The following is a 20500-nucleotide window of genomic DNA, read 5'->3' as shown; positions in this document are numbered from 1 at the left end:
AGTTTGTAGTTTTCCTCAGACTTGACACTCATTAGACCTGCAAGCTGCAGAGTTCGTGTTTTGTACAGGGTTAAATAGTAATTCTACACATAGAGTTATTTGGAACTTCCCCTGGAAGGGAAATCAGGATTATTTACAGGGTTAATTTAATGAAAAGTCATTTGTGCTTTTACAGTTTGATTGGCAAAATTGGGATGTTACATGCCTGTCTTCTATGCCAGATATCTGACCTAAGTTATTGTTGCTTGGTTCTGTGCCCAATACTTTCAACTGGAGCTGTTACAATGCGAAAAAGCACTTTAAAGTTATTCATACCAACAATATAGTGACATATGGGCTGAATTTCTGCCAAATAGCCAATTATTTAGGAGTAGCTCCTAGCACAAGGAATAAGCTATTCATTGAAAGAGTTGAAGTTAGAACTTCCCACTGCTTGCCTGTCTTAGGGAGTGAGGGAGCTTGGTGTGCAAAGGTGGTGTGTAGAGGGAAGGCAGCCGTGTAACCCAGTGGTCTTGATACTTGAACCTGATCCTGAGTTGGTTTTAATACTGGAACCACCTGTCCTAGCCCGGGTGGGTGGTTCTTCAGCCAGTTTTGTAGCTGTGGAAAGAGCACTTGGTCAATATTGATAATCCAGCCTGGCTGATGTGCCTGTGCACTCTTACACTTTCCTGCATCTCACCAGAGCTGCTCTGCCCTCTTTGGAAACCCCCTCCATGGGATTTCTCCCCTTGTTTTCGCTCTTTCCTGCTTGTGATTGATGGTGATGAAATGTTTGTCAATCACAGCAGAAGACTGTGAGTGACACAGCTGTGCTAAATCAAACCAGGGCAGAGTAGCTTCAGACTTAGTTTGTTCTCTCCTTTGGCTGTGTTTTTTGGGGGTTTTTTTTGTTTGTTTGTTTGGGTTTTCTTTTACTCTGTTCTCCAAGGAAAGTAGTAAATGCTTATTGGTCCTTGCTTGGTTGCAGTAAGAACATGCACAGTACAAAGCTGTTTAGAAGAAATGTCATTATTGTTCTTTTCTATCTGTTGGCACAAGGTTTTCTATTATTTAAAACAAAAAGCAGGGAAGTGAAGAGGGACAAAGGCTGAAGAGCTTCTGTCTGCAGATGAACACATTTGATAACTGTGGACAGTCATTCTCTCTCTGCATATTTAGGCCAGTAAAACAAAGTCCATGTTGAATTAATGCATTGCTTTCTGGAACAGAGAGACTTTTTCCAGAAGCAGGTCTGACAAAGGAGGGGTGGAGCGGAGGAGTGGGGAGGGCAAACACAGACTGCTGACAGAGGGGAAAGTATTTTCAAAGAAAATTCTTCTGTGGTTTGGAAGATGTAGGTTTGGGGCTGTTGCATTTTGCTGAGAAATCATTAATTGGCTAATTTCTAGCCCAGTACCCCTCTATCCCTTCCCCTACCCCTACATATCAAACCAGGAGGGGGTCACAGAAAGTTGGGGGCATGTACAAGCCCCAGCTGAGCAAAGGAAATTATTCCCTTATTTGGTTGGCTCCTGGAGCACTGCTGATAACTTCCACGCTTATTAATGGAGGCAGAAAAGAAAAAACTTACAAAACAGAGGTGAAGGAGAGGAATGTGAAATGGGGCTCTCAGAACTTGGAAGCAGAAATGTCTGAGCACTGGCTGTTTGCCTGGGAAAGATGAGGCAGATTGTGCAGGGCTGGAAACGTGCGTGGTATTTTAGCTGCTTCAAGGCAAGGCTCCTGTCCCAAAGAGTTTACAGCCTAAACAAAGAGAGGGAGATCTGTGCATCAAAGGAACGCAGGCAAGTGGCAATTTGGCATGAACCTTACTGCAACCAAAGAGGTTTTCACAGTGTAAAATGATCTTTCTTCGGTATTTTTAAAAGCTTTTAGAGAAGGACTAAAACTAAGCTTGTTTGGGAAGGCAGGAAATTAGGGTAGGTAAGGCTTTTTTTAGGAAGGATTTGAGAGCCTCAGGTTATTTGATACCATCGAGGAAGGAGCTTGCTCAGGTTGATGAGGCATCATATGAAAGGCATGAGGCTGAGTGGGAAAAGATCACAGAATTTGAAGGAGGGGGAAATCCACATGAACGTGTGAGTGTGTGTAGTAGGGCATTAAAGCAAGGCACAGCACACAGGGTTGAAAATTCAAGATGGAACAACTGAATTGGGAATGTCCTTGGTAGGAGTCTGGTTGAAATGCCAGAGAAGTGCTGTGCCAAGAGCCTTCTGCAAGAGCAGTGTGTGCTGAAAGGCTGGGAAGCGAGCAAAGCAGGCAGGAAGTGGCTGCAGTGGCTGTGCAAGAGTCACTGAAGGGACAGTGGGGAGCAGCGGTGGTGGAGAACTTTGAAAATGTTAGGGCAAGTCTGTCACCTCAGTGATAGACTAGGAGGAATCTGCAATAACAGAGCCAAGGGAACTGGGAAGATAGAATGAGGAAGATTTTGAAAAGCTACTGAAGCTCTGTGTTACAACTCGAGCTGTAAAACCATAGGTCTGCTTTCCTTGACCTGACATTAGGTATAAATCCAGACAGCCAGAGGAGGGACCAGGTTGCCATTTCAAGACACCTCATAACTTCAATGTGCTCAGTCACACATGCAAAATATGGAATTCTGGTTTGACAGATGGGATTGGAGGAGCCTCACAGGCTCTGTCAGGTTCAGTGTCTTGCTTTGTCAGCCAAGTCAGTACAATTTCTTCAGGAGGGAATGGAGCTTCATCTTAGCTGTTCTGAGGTTTTTCCTGTGAGAGAGGTGTCCTAACAGATTACTTGGTATGGAAAATGCCATAACCGATGCTTAAAAATTCTTCTGAGATTCCTCTTTACTACTTGACAGAAATACATCAGGTGAAACAAAAGAAAACTTACTCAGAAATAGGTTGTTTAAAGGGATTGTGATGGAATGTGCCCAACTGCTCACCACGTGCAAGCTGCAGTCCTACACAAAAGGGAAAAAAAAAGCACAGTTGTCAAGGTCTGCAATTATCCAAAAATAATTGTTATTGACATTAAGTCCTTCTAAAATTTAAGAAGTCAGATGTCTCATCCCTCATTTTTCTGCAGCCAGTATGTTGTATCACAGCCAGTGAACGGGCTGGGCAAGACAGAAGAGTTATTTCAGTCCTCGTTACACTGTGACTGCAGAGGTGACCTGTTGCTACATGATGAGCATTGCCAAGGTGGCTACAGGTCATCTTGCTCTGCTGTAAATCATATGATGGTTTAATAGCTGTATTATAAATTCTTTTTATGTGAAAAGTTGGACTTCATTAAGCTTCATCTTAAAATGGGTGGGACAAGAAAGGTGGGCGTGCTTAAACTAACCAGGTTTTAGATCAAGTTTTGTATGAGTTGTTTTGACTCTGCTCTGCATTCAAAAACTGGTTTTAAAGTGTCTTTTTAGTTTTAGAGCTATTGCTGTTTATGTGTAGAAGAGGCCTCAGCTTGGCAAAACACCACGGTATTGTTGGAGGAACACAAAATGGTTGTGTTCCTGTTTTGGTAGGGTTTTTGTATTCTTTCCTTTTTCCTTTTTTTCTCCTCTTCCAGTGGTTACAGAAGGACATTAGATGTTAAAAACTTGTGAAAAAGTGATCCATAACATTTAAACACCTGTGATTTGCTTGTACCAGGGCTGTTGTGTACATCTGTATAGACCATGTGGTGTATGTGGCTGTCATGCAGGGCACTGTGCAGCTCTGATCCTTTGTCCTGTGTATGTGCACACCTTCCAGCTGGACAGCCCTACCTGTGCTGCATTTTCTGGGGGAAAAATCTTTGTTGATAAAAAAAAAAACTTGTTACTTTGTTGAAAAAGCCCTCTCTGTAGTACTGTGGGCTGTTCCAAGGACACAGGTACTGCTCTCTGCTGTCCATGCTGTTTTCCCAGTGATCCACCAAGATCTGTCCCTGTTTGATCCCAGTTCTCTACTGTATTTGTTCAGGAGACTTTAGGTAGAACCAGAGCAAAATAAAAGCCTGCCTTCTATTAGGAAGGAGGAAAAGGAAGAGGAGAAAGGTACATTGACAGGGAATTGAGGCTTTGGAATAAGTAATGGACTGAGCACTGCGTTGCCACGGTGTCTGGGAAGGCTGGGAGAGCACAGCTACAGCAGCAAGGTATGAGCTGGGTGGTTGAAATAGTGCAAAAATTCTGGTTGGGTGTATTTTAAATAGTGTCTGTGTCTGGGGAGGAGAGAGAATGACACACAGTAATCCTTTCCTTCCGACCTAAGCATGTTGCAGTTGGATAATGCATGATGTGACAGATGTGTATTGTAGCTCTTTGCCAAACAGGCTTTGCCTCTTCATGCATGCCTTGTTTGGATTTACTGGGGCAGCTCAAAATCCAGAGAGGAACCTCCTTCAGCTCAGCTGGGAAAGGTGTCTTGGGCCTGCAAATTAGTGATAAAGGAATGGGAGTGGTGTTGCCAATTAATAGATCTCTGGATGTCACTCAGTAAGAGCAGAGCTGCCTTCTTGCCATTTTTAGCTCAAAGGGGGTCGGACTTTTATCCCATTGTTTCTGAATGCAGCCTTTTAGCTGGTGTGTGTGCTTTGTAGCATGTAGTAAAGTTTATTCTGCCCACTTGACCTCAACACTGAGGTTGATGTAACAGAAGCTGCAGCTGGGGAATACGAATTATCCTTTTGTTTGTCTTTTTTTTCCCTGGTAATTCTGAAGTCAAAACTTAATGAACCAAAATTATATGCTTTTGTATTCTCTGTAGATCTGAGCATATAACTTCAATGGTAGGTCTGGGATGGTTCACTGACTTCTGTTTTATACTCTTGCCTGTCACAGAAGCTGAATGAAGCCAGCATGATGTATCAGATTTGTCAGTGTAACTCAGAGCAGTGTCATTCTGCTGTCTGACTCTCTGCTGATTCTCTCATGAAACCATTTATCTGAGTTAAGTCTTTACAGTAACTTTACATATCAGTCATGATGTGTCAAATATCTTTTCTAAAGACTTTTGAGTAATAATCTGATATGTTGAATGCTATTATCAGTCCTCTTCAGTGACACATCCACTGAGAGTTCCCCTGCTCCCTTCAGCAAATTTTGGTTTATACAAAGTGTCCACCGGCTAGAGATAATCTTTGAGAAACAAAACAGAATTTACACTTTGATTACAAGGGGGCCCATATCTCCAGTTTGTTTAAGTTACAAACCTCATGTATGTTTGTGGTATCTCCTGCAACATTGACAGAAACCAAATGTGTGTAATCTTGGAAATGTAATTTTTGCTGTCAAAGTAGTTTGCAAGGGGAAATTGTAATGGTGACTTCCTGGCTTTTATCTGTAGGCTTAAAAATAGAGCTGCTAAACAAAAACATTGTGGGACCTTCTTTTCTAGACTTGATTTTTAACACTTTTGATCGTCTTGCTTCATAGGAGATCCTTTTTCTCTCTCTTCCCTCCATATTTCCATGCACTCTTTTTTAAAAATTATTTCTTCTCTATAGGGAGGAGTCACCTAAAGGGCTTTATTCTCAAAAAGCAGTAGTCTTGAATTAACAGCCACAGGACTGAAGATGTAAGCAGTGAGGGTGCTCATGGACAGAATGAGACAGTGGCAGTTCAGAAGAGCCTTTCTGTTTCTCCTGAGTTATCAGCGTCCAGTGCTTTGGTGTTGATGGGTGACCACTGTCTCAGTTCCTCACACATAAGTTTGGAAAGTTGTGTAGGAAGCTAGGCATGAGCACCCTGTGCGTGGTTATCTGCAGAAGAAGGGAAGCCACATCCCTGAGGAGTGGGACCACTCTGCCCAGGCAAGAGGAGCTGAATAGCTGCCTTTAGCTGAAGCAGAGCCTGGTGTTTGTGTGGAGGAGAAATAGAATAAACACAGCAATTTCTGTGGGAGTTCTAGTGGCAAGGGTGACCTCTGACAGCCTGGGTTATAAAGCAGCTTTGGTATGGGGGAAAGAAAAAAGAGGGCCTTCTTCCAAGACTCAGCAAATATATGCTTAGCTCAGTATTACTGTCCTAGAAACATCCCTGGAAGTGTCTGAAACATTGTGTGTCTGGACAGAGCAGCTCTGAACTTTCCCTTGGCCCTTACAGGGACACAATCTAGCTGCCATGGGGTCTTCTGCAGTTCAGTTTAGTGCATTGCATGCAGTGGAAACCAGACATGGAGCTCCTTCTGCAGCAGACTTGAAAATAGAGGGAAAATTAGTCCAGTTCTACCAGCCCGAGCAGAAACCTAGCCAGGAAAACTCTCCTGTCCTGTGACTTGGAGGCTGGGATTTCATTTGCCTGGTTTCATTTTTCAGGCCCCATGTTGTAGTAGAATATTTCTGTGGGGAAGTGTCATAAGCTGGTGGTGCTAATTACAAACTAGCTGGAGTTTCTTACCAGTTATAAGCCAGTTAAGCAGCCCTCCTAGGGGGGAGCAGCAGAGAGTCTTTTTCTCTTGGTAGCAAAGGTTTTGATAGATTTTGCCCCATCAGAATTAGAAGGATCCAAATGTGACCAGTCAAGGGAACTTGACTTCAGAGATGTAGCTTTACTGAGTTCACTGCCATCAGATTCTCTGTCAACATTATTTTCCCTTTTCTGAGGTATTATTTCTCTATCTCAGTAAGGGCTTTGGTTTATTTTTCATTAGTTTCCATGCTTCACCCAGCAACAAAACACAGTTGAGCCACAAAACCAAACAGCTGCTTGGATCTGTTTTACTCTCTTAAAGAGTGCTCACTTCAAGCTGCTGCAGCCTTTTCATGGCTCCTTTGTTCTGCAGTGATCAGTAGCTTTGGATTCACTTCATTTCCTCCCCATTCCTCTGCACTGACAGCCCTCCATTTATTCTTTCCCTGCCTTGTTGTGACTGCTGGTAGGAAGTGCTAGGAAGGCTGGCTGGGGTGCACTTCATTGCTTGCCTTCCCTGCCTTTAATCTGGCTACAGAAACTGAACATGCACCATAGTCTGGGTTGAGAAGAGGGGTTCTGTGACACTTCCCATGTCTGCTGCTGCACAACAAGGATGGTAGTTCAAGTTTTCAATGGCAGGTGTAATTTTTAAGCTCCAGAGGGAAAGGATGACCTCGGGTGTAATGGGAATGCTGCAGTAAATGACTCCTGGGTAGGTGGAAGAAGATGTTGAAAAGTGTCTGTTCTGCTCTGCTTATTGGCTTGCTCTCAGCAAGTCTGCTTAAAACCTCTGCCCAGCTGGGAAGAGGATAGATGCTGGAGATGAATAGGGATGCTAAGTTTTTGGCTCCAACACTGTACTTGAAATCCAGTCTGTGCTTTTGAAGTGTGTGTCTTAGTTCTGGCCCTCCTTCACGAGCATTTCTCTGGAGTCATATTTAGCAAAAGTATGTTTGTAAAGCACTTCACAGCCTATGAATGCAAATGCTGTATCACCTCCTGTCATATGCAAACCTCTTTTGTTCTTCTGTCACTTTTTTTTAATGTTTCAAGCTCATTGCTGTAGACCTGTGCTGCTTGGGAGGTGCGAGGAGAGCAGCGTGCTGGGCCAGCCCCTCTGGGCTGGGAGCTGTGTCCCCCTGGGGATGCAGTGCTCAGGTTTCAGTAACACAATGCTCCGTGCAGCCATGTGTGTGTGCAAAGAGCCAACTGGCTGCAGCTCCCGCCGCGATGCTCGGCTGATTTGGCAACAGGATTGATTCTGTCAAGTTACAGTCCGGGAGTTAAGTCCAGCTTCAAATCCTCTCCCTTACCCGCTCGAGGAACTTGGAGAGGGGAGGGAGGCGGGAAGAAGAGGGGGGGAGCTCTCTGGGGACTTTGTGTCATTATTGGCATGGAAACATTTAGTGATTATCAGCAGCAGGGTAGTGGCAAGGGGCTGATTATCTGTCATGTCGTCAGCATAAATAACCAGTGGGCCCCTGAGCAGGGCTCCGCCTTTGTGATGGCTTCACGTAATCGCTGCAGAACAGTTTAAAAGCAAGCAGTGCAGAAAAGCAGCTGGACTGATCCTGACCCTAACTGATGTTGCCTTTTCTCCCCTCACCAGAAGAGAAATATGTCACCATCCAGCCGTATGCCAGCCAGGGGAAGGATGAGATTGGCTTCGAAAAAGGGGTCACCGTGGAGGTCATCCAAAAGAACCTGGAAGGATGGTGGTACATCAGGTAAAGGAGCTGTGCAACCTGCAGAAACTGTGACAGTGAGCCTTTCTGGTCATTCACTCAATGCTAGCATTTAAATCACACTGTAGCTGGACAGGGAAGCCCAAATTGTTCATAATGCCTCTTGAAGAAATATAAAGAAAAGTCTGAGGCAATTGGATGGTGACTAAAGTAACACTAGAGTGTCTGCAAAGGCTGTGGGCCATTCCAGTGAGGAAATGCCTTAACTTGCAATTTTAGAGTTTTTTTTCCTTGCTTCAAGTTAAAAGCCCGTATCTGAGTTAAGATCTGTGAGACCTAACAAGGCTTTCTGCTGTGTATAATTTTCATGTGTTTCCAGTATAAGAGTTATTCTGCAACCTATTTAAATTTATTTATAGCAATGCTGAAAGGCTGATTGTGATCTCTTGAGCTGTTTTGGGCAGGTAGTGCTACTTTCAGGGATATGAGATCAGTTCGCTGGCTATAGCCCTTGTGCAAGCTTATCCATGGTTTCAGCTATTTTGCTTTGATTTTTACCTGTCTACATTGGATATTCCTAATGTAGAGGGACTGCATTCCAAGGGCAGGTGAAGTTGTTATTGTATATCAAATTTTGTTATGTAGTTGGAACAGCAGTCCTAGCAGAGAGTTTTGACTTAAGCATTTGCAAAGGAGATTCTTATGGGGAGACTGTAAGTTAGATATTGTCTCAGTGATGTAGGATGTCAGGATGAGCACTTGATGAAAGTTTTCTTCATCTAGGTTCACACAGCATTTGGGTTTTAGTGCACTTCTGTGGTTCTGCCTCTTGTCTTGTATCTGTGTGTGAACCTCTCAGTGCTGTGACATCTCATTTCTCTTCAAACGAGATGTGATGCAACAAGTACCTTAAAATGGAAGTTGATCTCTCAGCAGTGCAGATAATCTCATATAGTCATCTTTTTCCATTCAACATGTAATTATAGTGATTTTTTTCCTCTTTCCCTCCCCAAGTTATAGCTTGCTTTTGTTTGAATGCTGCTTGATTTATTGGCTATGGATGAGGACTGTAAAAATGCTGACTGAAGCAGTGTTGTTGTTTTTCTTGATTTCCCTTACTTAGAAGGAAAAAAAAAAAATCACTTTTCTGTCTAATGATCCCATGGACTAAATAAGCTAATAAAGATAGCAGTGGAGCCAGGAAGGCACTCTAGATAGGAGGAGCTCAGAAATGCCTGGGTTTGGTTAGGTCACATATTTTTGCCATTAATTGTCTACAGAAGTGGAATCCAAAGTCTCAGATGGGGGAATCAAGCTCATAGGTTTTTCTGAGGGGAGAACCATTGCAAGACACCTCTAGTTTATTTTTTTATTTTATTTCTGCAATGTAGCCTGGTTACTACAGTAGGTTTCCCTTTGCCATATTAGCACTCCTACAGTTAGTTGAATTTTTTTCCCCTTTTTCTCACACACCTCTTTGAGTCAACCCAAAAGACACATTTTTCTATATGCCAGGAGTGCCTTCTGGAGCATGATGACACTTGCTGCAGTGGTTTCCGTGGCATCTCCATTCATGGAATCTGCTGGAAGGACAGTGGATACCCCAGCCACCCCATGATGGGTGGGGATTGCGTGTACTTGGGTTTTTTGGAAGAGGCATTTTGATTTGAGGAACCTTTCTTCTTGTTGGAAGATGTTATGTGCTCCCTGTATGTGTGACAAGTATAGGGCATGCCAACTGTGCTCCACTGTGCTGCTTTCCTCCTGGAAGATTAAACTCTTAGAAACAAGTTTTTTTTTTTCCATGGGCAACTTCCAGAAATGTTGATGATGTGATCCATCCCTGCAAGCCAGTCCTTTGCAGCCTGGGTAGCTGATCTCCAGCTGTTGTGCTGTTTGTTACATGTAAACTGCCCTGCATGCTGTTAGGTACCCCTCAGACAAGGATTCCCTTCCTGCAGAAATTTGCTTCTGTGAGTATTGAGTGCCTTTGAAGGAGCAACTCCTCCTCCTCTTGTGAGTGTGAGGGGAGAGGGAGCAGGAGGAGAATGCAGCTGAACCCTGGGCTGGGTAACAGGCTGAACACACTTCAATGTGCAGAGAGGAAAACAAATCCAGTAGTTTGTAAATGAAATCCACCTTAAAGACATTAGCTTGTTCCACCTTAAATATGTAATTTCTCCAAATTCTTGGCCATGTGCTGATCCTCATTTCCTGTCCTTCTTTTTCTTTTCTTTCTTTTTTCTTTTCTTTTTTTTTTCTTTCTTTTTTTTTCTTTTTTTTTTTTTTTATTTCCCTAGTTTGCTTCCCTCTGGAGTAATTCCAGTGCTCTGGAGCTGGAAAGCAGATGTGACTCTCAGACTTACAGAGGCACTTCTGACTTTTTTCAACATTCCTATGGTTTTAATCCATTTTTTTCTTCATGTAATATAAACAGGGAGGGTTTTGGAAGCATGAAGGAACCAAATCACTGCACCTAATTCTGAGACCCTCCCAATTCAATGCTGTACAAGCTAGAGGCAATATTGCTGTCTGTCTTTATGCTACCCCACATGCATTATGACTTAAAAAACAAAAATCAGGACTAGGGAGAAATTAAAGAAAGGCTCTGTCCTGGGATCCTGCTTACTGCTGCATTGAATTCAGTAGATCTCTGCTTCCTAGGGTGCCCAAAGCTGGCATTAGCATCCCTCATTTAGATCTTACTTTGTCTCCAGGTGTCAGCAGCAGGTACAATCATGTGGTGCCCAAGTGGACTGACTGCAGGGCAAGTTGGTACCAATGTGCTAAGTAAAGCTTTTTTTATTTGCCTTCATGTCCTTCATTTTGTGTTTGCTCCGAGCCCATGAGAATGAAGCACAGCTGGGAGGTGCTGGCACCACTGAAATGAGGAGGAGTCTAGGATGGGGTTTCAAATGACTGCAGTAGGTTCTGAATATAAAGGAAGGAAGGATACTTGTGGGTCAACTCTTAAGATGTGAAATGAAAATTGTTACTGGTTCAGGACCTTGCTGAAATTGATTAACAGCTGTTTTAGTTCTTTCACCTATAAAATGGGGAAGATCAAGGAATCTTCCAAGGTTATTCTTAAAGATGAACAAATTCAAGGACTAAGGTAAAAAATGTAAGCATATTTCACTTACATAAGTAGTTTTTATTTGTGATATTGCAGAAATAAACCAATAGTTTCTGGTAACTACTGCTCAGCATTAAGTTAATGCTGAGCAGTAGTTACCAGAAACTATTGGTTTATTTAACTATGTTAAGTTGGCTGGCACATGAGGAAGTAGCCTGCAACAGCCTCTCTACTGAGGGTGTGTTGCTCAGAGTTATTAACTGTCCATCTCTTGCTGCTGTTATTCATGGGGAGAAACTGTGGGAGATCAGAGGTGTTTGTAGCAGTGGGATTACCCAGGCTTATCCAAATACTACAGCTGGCAGGAGAGCTGATATGCCAGTGCAGAACCTGCCTGAGGCTGCCTTTCTGATCTCAGACATGCTAAGTCTCCCACAAACTAAGATGGATGTACACTGTTTTTTCTTGGTGATTTTGCACAATCAAGCTCTGTTGCAAGTAACCTTTGGAACTGGAGTGCTCAGTGCATTGACCACTGTGGCTTTCTCACAGATGGAGACCTCTACACCTCCACATCATATAAACTCAAAAATGTCCTCTAAAAGAACTTCCTTGATGCAAAGGCAGCAGAGAGCATTGGTCTCTGCAAAAGGGCTGTCAGCTGCAAAAGGGAATGAAACCCAAAGTCTTCAGGGTTGGAAAATGGCACTGGATGATGCCTTGACACAGCAGGAATTGTGGCATTTCCTTACTTCCTTTTCCTTTTTTGGCTTGGTTTGAGGCCTAGCAGAAAAGCCTCAAAAGGGACAAGATTGAATAGATCCAAATTGCTTCTTGACATAGCATCACACAGTAGATGCTGTGTATCTTTCTGAAGTCAAATCAAGTTAGTACCAGGTTGCTACTTCTTGTTAGTCTCCATGCATCGCAGAAAGCTCAGAGCTCTTGGGATGCTTTACTTTGACATCAGAATCATTGGGAAAACTTGCCACTAAACTCTCTGAGCAGGAGAGATCATACATATTTACCTTCATGTGTGACAGAAGGCAAGTATGTAAGGAGAAGCAGAATCTCTGGTATCCTGCCTGGTCTAGGTGGGTGAAGAGGGAAAGGCAGGATTTTGGACAGAAAGATCCTTGTAGTCATTGCTAGAATTGTATTTGCTTTTATACAGGAAGAGTAATAAAGAAGTCTAGAGAATAAAATCTACACTGCATTTTCCTGTTCTCCCTGTAAAGTCCCAGAGCCACTCTCAAGTGTGTGGATGTTGTGAGGAAGACCAGGATGAGATTTGATGCAGAAATCTCACTGGAAACCTCAGCATCCAAGTGCTGTCATGACAAAGAAACTCACCTGCCAGGAAGTGATTTGCTCATATCCCATGTGCCTCTGTTCTTTCCTCTGCTGTCTAATGAGGCTCCCTTTTCAATAAAGAACCTTAGAGTCCTCCTGTTTTTACCTTTGTATTTCCTGCAGATTTCCTGAGCACCAGGATTTTAATGATGCCTGTTTTCTCACTTACACTTCAAGTGCCTGCTTTGGGTATCTTGAGAGAGTAGAGAGAAGGGTTTCAGTGACTCTCACTGTAGCAAGTTAGGGTTTCATTAGGGAAAGCAGAATTCATCCACATGGTCCTCCCTGGAGTCTGATTGTAATCTGAAATCCCTGCTGAGGTGTTAGGAATGGCAGGAGTTAGAAAAAGAAATCTTCCCTAAAGCCCAGTTGTGGAAGAATTACGTCAGTTTGAAGTGTAGCATGATCAGCTCAGGGTGGTGTTTCAGGAGCACGTACTGGATTCAGGTATCTGTTAACATTTCTATTAACAGGTATCTGTTAACATCAGTTTATTTCTTCAAATTGCCTCTAGCTTATTCAGGAAAATGAGTCTCCATCAAAGCCATTTTTCCTCAGACAAATTGTTTCTTGATTTTGCAGTGCTAGAAGAAGCTGCAGTAGTTTGAGTCCCACATGTTCCATGGCAAAAAGCTGCTCATGCAGGGCTGGGAATTACGGAAGGAGGGCCAGCCTTCTTTATAGTTTGGGAGGGAGACTTGCACAAGGATCTTAAACTGCAGGTGCAGGTTCTCTGTACAAGGTGTTGTACACTCTTATTTTAGCCCATTTTCGATCTGAGTTGCCAATAGGAAGTTTAAAACTATTAAAATATTTTACTTACTTATTTGCTTTTTTGCTGTGTAGGAAAATACTAGGTTTGCCTAGTACTGTCCAGGGGAGGCATAAAACAACCTGGTGAAGCTCTTTACCTTATGTGTAACTATTTCTTGTCCAGAAAGGCTCCTTCCCTAGGATGATTAGTGGCTTTCGTCTACACAGTTCACTGCTGGCTCAACTGACTTGATATGTCTAATCAATAGATAATAAATTAGTAGGGACTACAAAATCTTATCTGAGAACTGCAAACTTTCTTTGATGTTTTCATCCATCACTTTTGCTTTATCTGTTCTATCTGAAATGCATGAGAAGGCTGTGTTTGATGTGATGGTGTTTCCTTTTGGCTCTCCAGGTATCTGGGCAAAGAAGGCTGGGCCCCAGCTTCATATCTGAAGAAGGCTAAAGATGATCTTCCATCTAGGAAAAAGAACTTAACTGGGCCAGTGGAAATCATAGGAAACATCATGGAGATCAGTAACCTGCTGAACAAGAAGTCATCTACTGACAAGGAAGCTCAAGTAGAAAACGAGTCTGCAGAAACTCACATCACCAAGAAGGAAATCAGTTTGCCCATCCTGTGCAATGACTCTAATGGCAATGCTATGATGACTCCAGACAAGCAGGCTTCCAAACTGGCCCAGGGATCCCCAGCCATAGCAAGGATAGCACCACAAAGAGCTCAAATAAGTAAGGCAGTACATTAGTCCGGGTTTTCACAGGCTTGCAGTGAATTCCTGTTCTCTGCCTTTCAGGGCTGGCATTGCCTGTCAGCTAAGGTCCCACATGTCCTGGCCTTACAGACAACTCCACACAAGCAGACCTTTGCATAGCCTGTAGATGTATCAAGAGGGATCCAGAATGTGATCCTTCACTAGTAGTGATAAAATTTAACTTCACTTTATACACGGGCTGGCTGGTGGTTCTTTATCTTAGCCTACATGTGTTTGATTTGGTAATTTTACCAGAGAATACTTTTTTCCCTTTTGAAAGCTCTAAAATGTGCCCTTCTAGGCCAGAAAAGTAGATAATGTGATAGCATGTTCAAGTTGAGGAGACCACCTGTGTCGTCTCTTGCATTTATTCTGCTGTTTTCCTGGGGGCAAGTTGCTATGATGTTTTTTACTACTTCATCTGCAAAATGCAGATGCTGATGCTATTCTGTGCAAGGAATGGCAAAATAACAGGAGAGAGGACAGTGTGAGTGTTTAGTGAATTACTTCTACTGCTGGGGGGAAAATAGGTATTAGTCAGTCCTTTGTTATCCAGTCTCCAATGGAGCTGGTCAGATCCAGGAGAAAATACAATCCACTGCTTTCTGGCAGTGATTTCATCTTAAATTTGCTGGCTTAGCAGAGATGAATAGCTAAGCTACCTTGGTATTTCTAATATATTCTCATAGTTTCCTATCTTGTTTCATAGAGATGCCTTAAATATTGCACATACTGGCTTCTATTCTCAAACTATGTAACAGCAGAGAGCTGCTGAAAAATGTGTTTAGCAGCACTTGTGAAGTTAAATAAACTCTCCCTGTTCCCTTTCCTGCTCAGGTTCTCCAAATCTAAGAACAAGGCCACCCCCACGAAGAGAGTCCAGTCTGGTGTGTATTGGTTTATGGTTTATCTTAGCAGTGGGTAGGTGTCTGGGTGCTCTGTGAGACTTTGTGCAGCTCTGCAAGGTGGGAGGGATCCTTTATTTGCATGCCTGTTCATTTCATTGTTTAAGTGTTGAGCAGACCACAGGGCATCCTAATGATAAATCACATTTTCTGTTTTTCAAAATATTGCCCCAACTAATCAGGTCTGAAGGGAGAATAGGATAAAGCTGCTGTGTTCTGTGCATTAAAACTTGTTTGGCTGACTCAGAAGGTTTAAATGTCTTCTGGGTGTCTTTAGCCCAGACTGAAATTTCCGACCTTCTCTTGTCTTAAGCAGCTGGGAATGTGTCCTCTCCTTCCCTTGCTGCCCCCTTTGAGGTGGCTGAGCTTCACTCTTGTGCATGTTTGGAGTGGCTCAGAATCCTGTGGAAGGATGTGTGCTACAGGAACGAGACCCCCTATGATTTCTTATCCCCAAGGCTAGAATCCTGGAAGTTTGTACCAGTTTGAGGTTAGAACTGTCATCTTCAATAGGAACTAGTCAGTAGCATATTTATACAAAAAGTCATGCTAATAGCTTGTTTATCTAGGCAATGCATAGTGTTTAATCTTCGCTGTACCCTTTATGAGCCATATGTGACTTGTAATTTTTCTGTCACCAGAGATGCTTCCTAACAAGCTACATGAATAGCATATTAGCATTTTCTTCCTATTTTTCTTTGCATTATTTTCAATTAGACTTTATTTTGGCAAGACTATGACACTTAATCCCATGCTAAAAATAACAGTGATATTGTATGTGAAACCCTGAGCATATCTGCTGGTTTTAATTTTCTTCTTTTAATCCAAACTATCCTATTATCTGAAGGCATTTTATTATGCTGTGCTTCTGCTGTATTTCAGCATTTATAGTGCAGAAACATTCAATTATAACATTGTTAGACACAGTTCCTAAGGTGCAGAGCTGCATTCTCTGTGAGATGCCACATGCTGTGCGTGATGAAACATCGACTGTTAGTTACAGAAAGGGTATCATAGACATAGAGGAGCAGGAGAATAAAGCACAGTGTGTGATTTGCCCTTCTCGCATTGATGGCTCAGGATCATTTTGTGTCTTTGTCTGTCCTGTGCTTTGTCTGTGGATGCTCTGACCTATGGTTCTTTCACAGAACCCTAAGTAGTGAAGTGCAGAAGCTGTGCAGTTTCACCTAGATGCCCTGCAGATGAGCACTGTGCTCATCTGAAAAGCTTTCAATACTGAAATTCCTGAAAGGACCCTTTTCTCATTTATCACGTTAAAAAATAATTGTAGCATATTCTAAAATGTGGCACCTTAATGTAAAGGCACTTAGCTTTTGGAGGAGCCTGCTATGCTGCCAGAATGGCTGTAAATAGCAGTGTCTCACTTCTTATAGAACCTTTAGCAAGGTTGTGTTGGGATTGAGTAGAGGTTCTGCGTCTTTATGGGGAGGAACTGGAATTGTTTTGATCAAGCAGTAAAGTCCTTCCCTTCTAGCACTTCAGCTGGGCAAAGCGGGGGGGGTCTATGATATTATCCTTGTTTCTTGCTACAAGAGATGCCCATTAGCTCACATCACTCACTTATTCAGATTGTTTAAAAAGTCCAGCAGCAGATACAGAGCAATGATTCATTTGGATGATATTTTAAGATAGTGTATTTAATGACAGGCAGAATCTGTTAGGGATCTGTTGCAATGCAATTTTCTGCAGTTGTGGCATGTTATCCAGAGCTGAGTCTTTCTGGACAAAATCTGAGGGTAAATTGGCTGCTCTTAGTGTGACTGCAGTGGCAGCTCACACTTCATCACCCACAAGTACAACATTTTACTATTCAGGTAAAGATTATTACACTTTTAATAGTTGGTGAAGGTGGCATGAACAGTGCGTATGTTGAGAGGTTTTTCTCTTTTAGCCCATATCAATACATCAGCTCCTGCTCAGGAGAACTGGGCAGTTAGCATTAGGAAGTAGCACAGGAAGAAGGAAGAGTCTTAGTGAATAAAACCTTTTTTTTTTCATACTGCTGTTTAGCTGACTGTGTCTTTGGTTTAAATGAACAAAGCATCCTATTTGCCGTAGGGTTTTCAGTTACCCAAGCCACCAGAGCCACCCTCCGTGGAAGTGGAATATTACACCATTGCTGAGTTCCAGTCATGCATCTCTGATGGCATAAGCTTTCGTGGAGGACAAAAAGCAGAGGTTAGCCTTAACAGTGTATCTGGAAAAATTGTAATATTTATCTGTTGCTTGGGAGTGGATTGGAAGGGGAGGAGTGGGAAGCAGTGAGTTGAGATTTTTTTCTAAGTAACATGTTCCTTGTTGCCTCTTAGGTTATCGAAAAGAATTCTGGGGGCTGGTGGTATGTGCAGATTGGAGAGAAGGAAGGATGGGCTCCAGCATCTTACATTGACAAGAGAAAGAAACCAAATTTGAACAGAAGAACCAGTACTTTAACCCGTCCAAAGGTTCCACCCCCAGCACCTCCCAGTAAACCAAAGGACTCTGAAGAAGGAACAACTCCTGGAGCAGTTTCTTCAGGAGATGCCCAGGACTCTCCCCACAAACTGAAATATGAAGAACCTGAGTATGATGTACCTGCCTTTGGCTTTGACTCTGAGTGTGAAGTGAGTGAAAGTCACCATGAAGAGGGCACTCCTGAAAAACGACTGTTTCAGCCCCTCAAGCCTTCACCTGTGTCGTCACTTCAGAAAGCTAAGTTCAAAGTAGGAGAGTCTTCAGAAGAAGTTGCTCATGAAGAAGAAACCATCTATGAGAACGAGGGGTTCAGGCGTTATGTGGAAGATGCTTTGTCCAACAAGGAATCTAGTGGGGATTCTGATTCTCAGAAAAGCTCCTCTCTGTCCTTGATCCGAAGGAATTCCCCATCTTCCAGCTCTCCGAAATCATCACTCATGAAGCTCAAAACAGACAAAAACATTCAGCCTGATCTTGGAAAATGTCACTATTCCAGGAGTGAGGAGACAAAACCAAGATCAGCTTCAGATGTTGGCTTACGTAGCGTGCCAAGAACAGGCATGAAGAAAGATCCCGGGCAGAGTCCTTCCATCAGAGCAAAGCCAATCGTTAGGCCCAAACCCTTCCTGAACAAGGCAGACTCTCAGAGCCAAGAAAAGATGGACATTAGCACTTTAAGGCGTCAGTTGAGGCCAACTGGGCAGCTCAGAGGTGGACTCAAAGGTTCAAGAAGTGAGGAGTCTGCAAGCCCCCCACGCACCGCTTCTGATAACCAGGATGACCCTGTTCGGAGAAGCTCGGCTGATTTCATCACAGCTCCTTCCCGTGGCGTCTTCTCCTCCAGCCACACTGCCAAAACTGAACAAGAAAATGACTCCAGATGTTTCTATGTGACCACTGATTCATACCAAAAGGTACAGGATTCTGAAATTTGCTTCCCAGCAGGAGTAGAAGTGGAAGTGCTGGAAAAGCAAGCCAGTGGATGGTGGTACCTGAAGTATGGAGACATGGAAGGCTGGGCTCCTTCCCATTATTTGGCTCTCCCTGATAACCAGCGAGAAACTACATCAGCAGAGACTGATTCCTCTTTTGCCAGGAACAGGAAAAATGAAAACAAGTCAAACAGTTTAGAGAAGATAGAGAAGAGGGTTCAAGCTTTGAACACCATCAACCAGAGCAAACGTGCAACACCACCCATCCCAAGCAAACCTCCTGGTGGCTTTTCCAAAGCATCAGGACCAGTTAAAATGAGGAATGGTGTGAGGCAACTTGCTGTCCGTCCGCAGTCAGTGTTTGTGTCTCCACCACCAAAGGATAACAACCTGTCGTGCTCCTTGCGCAGGAATGAGTCTTTAACAGCCACAGATCAACTTAGGACCGTCCGTCGGAATTCCTCCTTCAGCAACGCCTGGTCACAGCCCGGTGACACAAAGGGAAAGCAGCCAGAGCGGCTGGGCACAGAGAGCTCTGAGAGCACCTCCAACCTCCCCACGCAGAGGAACGGCATCCCTGTGTCCACAGTCAGGCCAAAGCCCATTGAGAAATCCCAGTTCATCCACAACAACCTCAAGGACATCTATGTTTCCATTGCAGACTATGAAGGGGATGAGGAGACTGCGGGGTTTCAGGAAGGTGTCTGCATGGAGGTCCTCGAAAGGAACCCGAACGGCTGGTGGTACTGCCAGATAATGAGTGGTGTGAAGCCATTCAAAGGCTGGGTGCCCTCAAATTATTTGGAGAAAAAGAACTAATGTTGCAATATCTTTAACCTCCCTAATTTATACTGTTCCTGCTGTGTACATGTGGAAAAAACAATTGCTACACAAAAAGACGTTTCCCTGTGCTCCACTTTGTACAAAGGAATCTATATGAGGACAAATCTGCCATGTTCTGGAGAGGTTTGTGGGGTTTACATGTTGTAAGCAACTACGAGGAAGATGCAGCATAGTCAAATGCCTTTTTGTGAAGTTGTTAATAATCTTGTATGTGTAACAGGGTATGACATCCCATCCTTCCCATTATTGATAGGAAACCAAATGTGTGCCTTTTGTGAGAGAAATACACATGCATCTACCTGGGGAGTTCTGTGCCAAACTGTTTTACAATCTTGGCTCCCTTTCTCCTCATTTTTGTCAATACATGGAATACCCAAGAATTATGGATGCTTTTCCACAACATAAAGTGAGAAGCAAATGAAAGTTTCTGAAACACAGAGGGACTCTAATCCTTTGGAGATGTTCACTTTTTTTTTTTTTTTTTTTTTTTTTTACTATACTCAACAGTTGGTAGGTCCAGAGTTGGAGCCTTTTCATCATTTCATCATGGAGAGTTTTGGTCTCTGACTTCAGTATTGTTACGACTAACTCACCGGAAAAGGCCATCAGGTGGTGTGGGTTGGGGGCTTTTTGTTTCCTTTCATTCTGTCTTGTTCTTTGAGTTGGGATTTCAGGTGTTCAAGGGCAGTGATGCCTACTGGTGCTTGTAAAAACAAACCTACAAATCCCTTGCTTAAACACGTCTGTTACTGTGTAGGGTTCATGTTTGGTTCTGTGCCTGACTCCTGCCAGGTGACACTGGTTGATTCTCTTCCCCGAGTTAGGTTTCTCAAAAGTTCTCCAACTTTTTGTTGGTCTACAAAGTCCCTTAAGACACTAAAGACAAAGCTGTCAGATGTGTTAATTCTTGTTTTGCCCTCTGGTCCAAATCCAAGGGTGCTGATTGCTGGCAGGGCCCACCAAGATATTAGTGAGAAAAATTTGTAACCTTCCGCAACATCACTGTTTACAATGAGTTGAAAAAAAAAAAGCCATCAAACTCAGTCTGCACATAATTTGTATATTTTTGGGGAATTGCTTTTGTGTTTTGTTTTTGTCTTTTCTGTGCATTCTGGGTTTACTGTATTTTCTTAGCATGTGTGTCTAGTTTTACCAGAAAAGACTTAAAACTGAAGTAGGAGCCAAATATGTGTTTCTGTTCCCACTTGAATCTAAAGAGTACGTTTGTACTGGAAAGTGGGCCTGGGCTTCTCAGGCTCAGAGGTTTCATATCAAAGCAATTTGGTCTATAATGCATCTAACCAGGAAGCTGCCTCTTCTAGTTCCAGCTCTGTT

The 20500-nt window shown here is 43.1% G+C and overlaps 1 protein-coding gene across 5 annotated transcripts in view; it reads left to right on the top strand.

Moving 5' to 3' along the window:
* SH3PXD2A (SH3 and PX domains 2A) overlaps nucleotides 1-20267 on the top strand; it is a 235349-nt gene extending 215082 nt beyond the window's left edge. For 4 of the 5 annotated variants that reach the window (XM_074545172.1, XM_074545170.1, XM_074545173.1 and 1 more), the window contains 5 exons: nucleotides 7977-8094; nucleotides 13653-13987; nucleotides 14848-14897; nucleotides 16995-17114; nucleotides 17246-20267. In XM_074545172.1, coding sequence (XP_074401273.1) covers nucleotides 7977-8094; nucleotides 13653-13987; nucleotides 14848-14897; nucleotides 16995-17114; nucleotides 17246-19141 — 2519 coding nt within the window. In that variant the 3' untranslated portion in view covers nucleotides 19142-20267. The remainder of the gene's footprint in view (nucleotides 1-7976; nucleotides 8095-13652; nucleotides 13988-14847; nucleotides 14898-16994; nucleotides 17115-17245) is intronic. The other variant, XM_074545171.1, reaches the window with a different exon arrangement.
* The last annotated feature ends 233 nt before the right edge of the window (nucleotides 20268-20500 follow it).

This window comes from Zonotrichia albicollis, chromosome 7 (genome assembly GCF_047830755.1).
Source record: "Zonotrichia albicollis isolate bZonAlb1 chromosome 7, bZonAlb1.hap1, whole genome shotgun sequence".
NCBI classification, from domain to species: Eukaryota; Metazoa; Chordata; class Aves; order Passeriformes; family Passerellidae; genus Zonotrichia; species Zonotrichia albicollis.
This window is presented reverse-complemented; position numbering and strand designations above follow the sequence as displayed.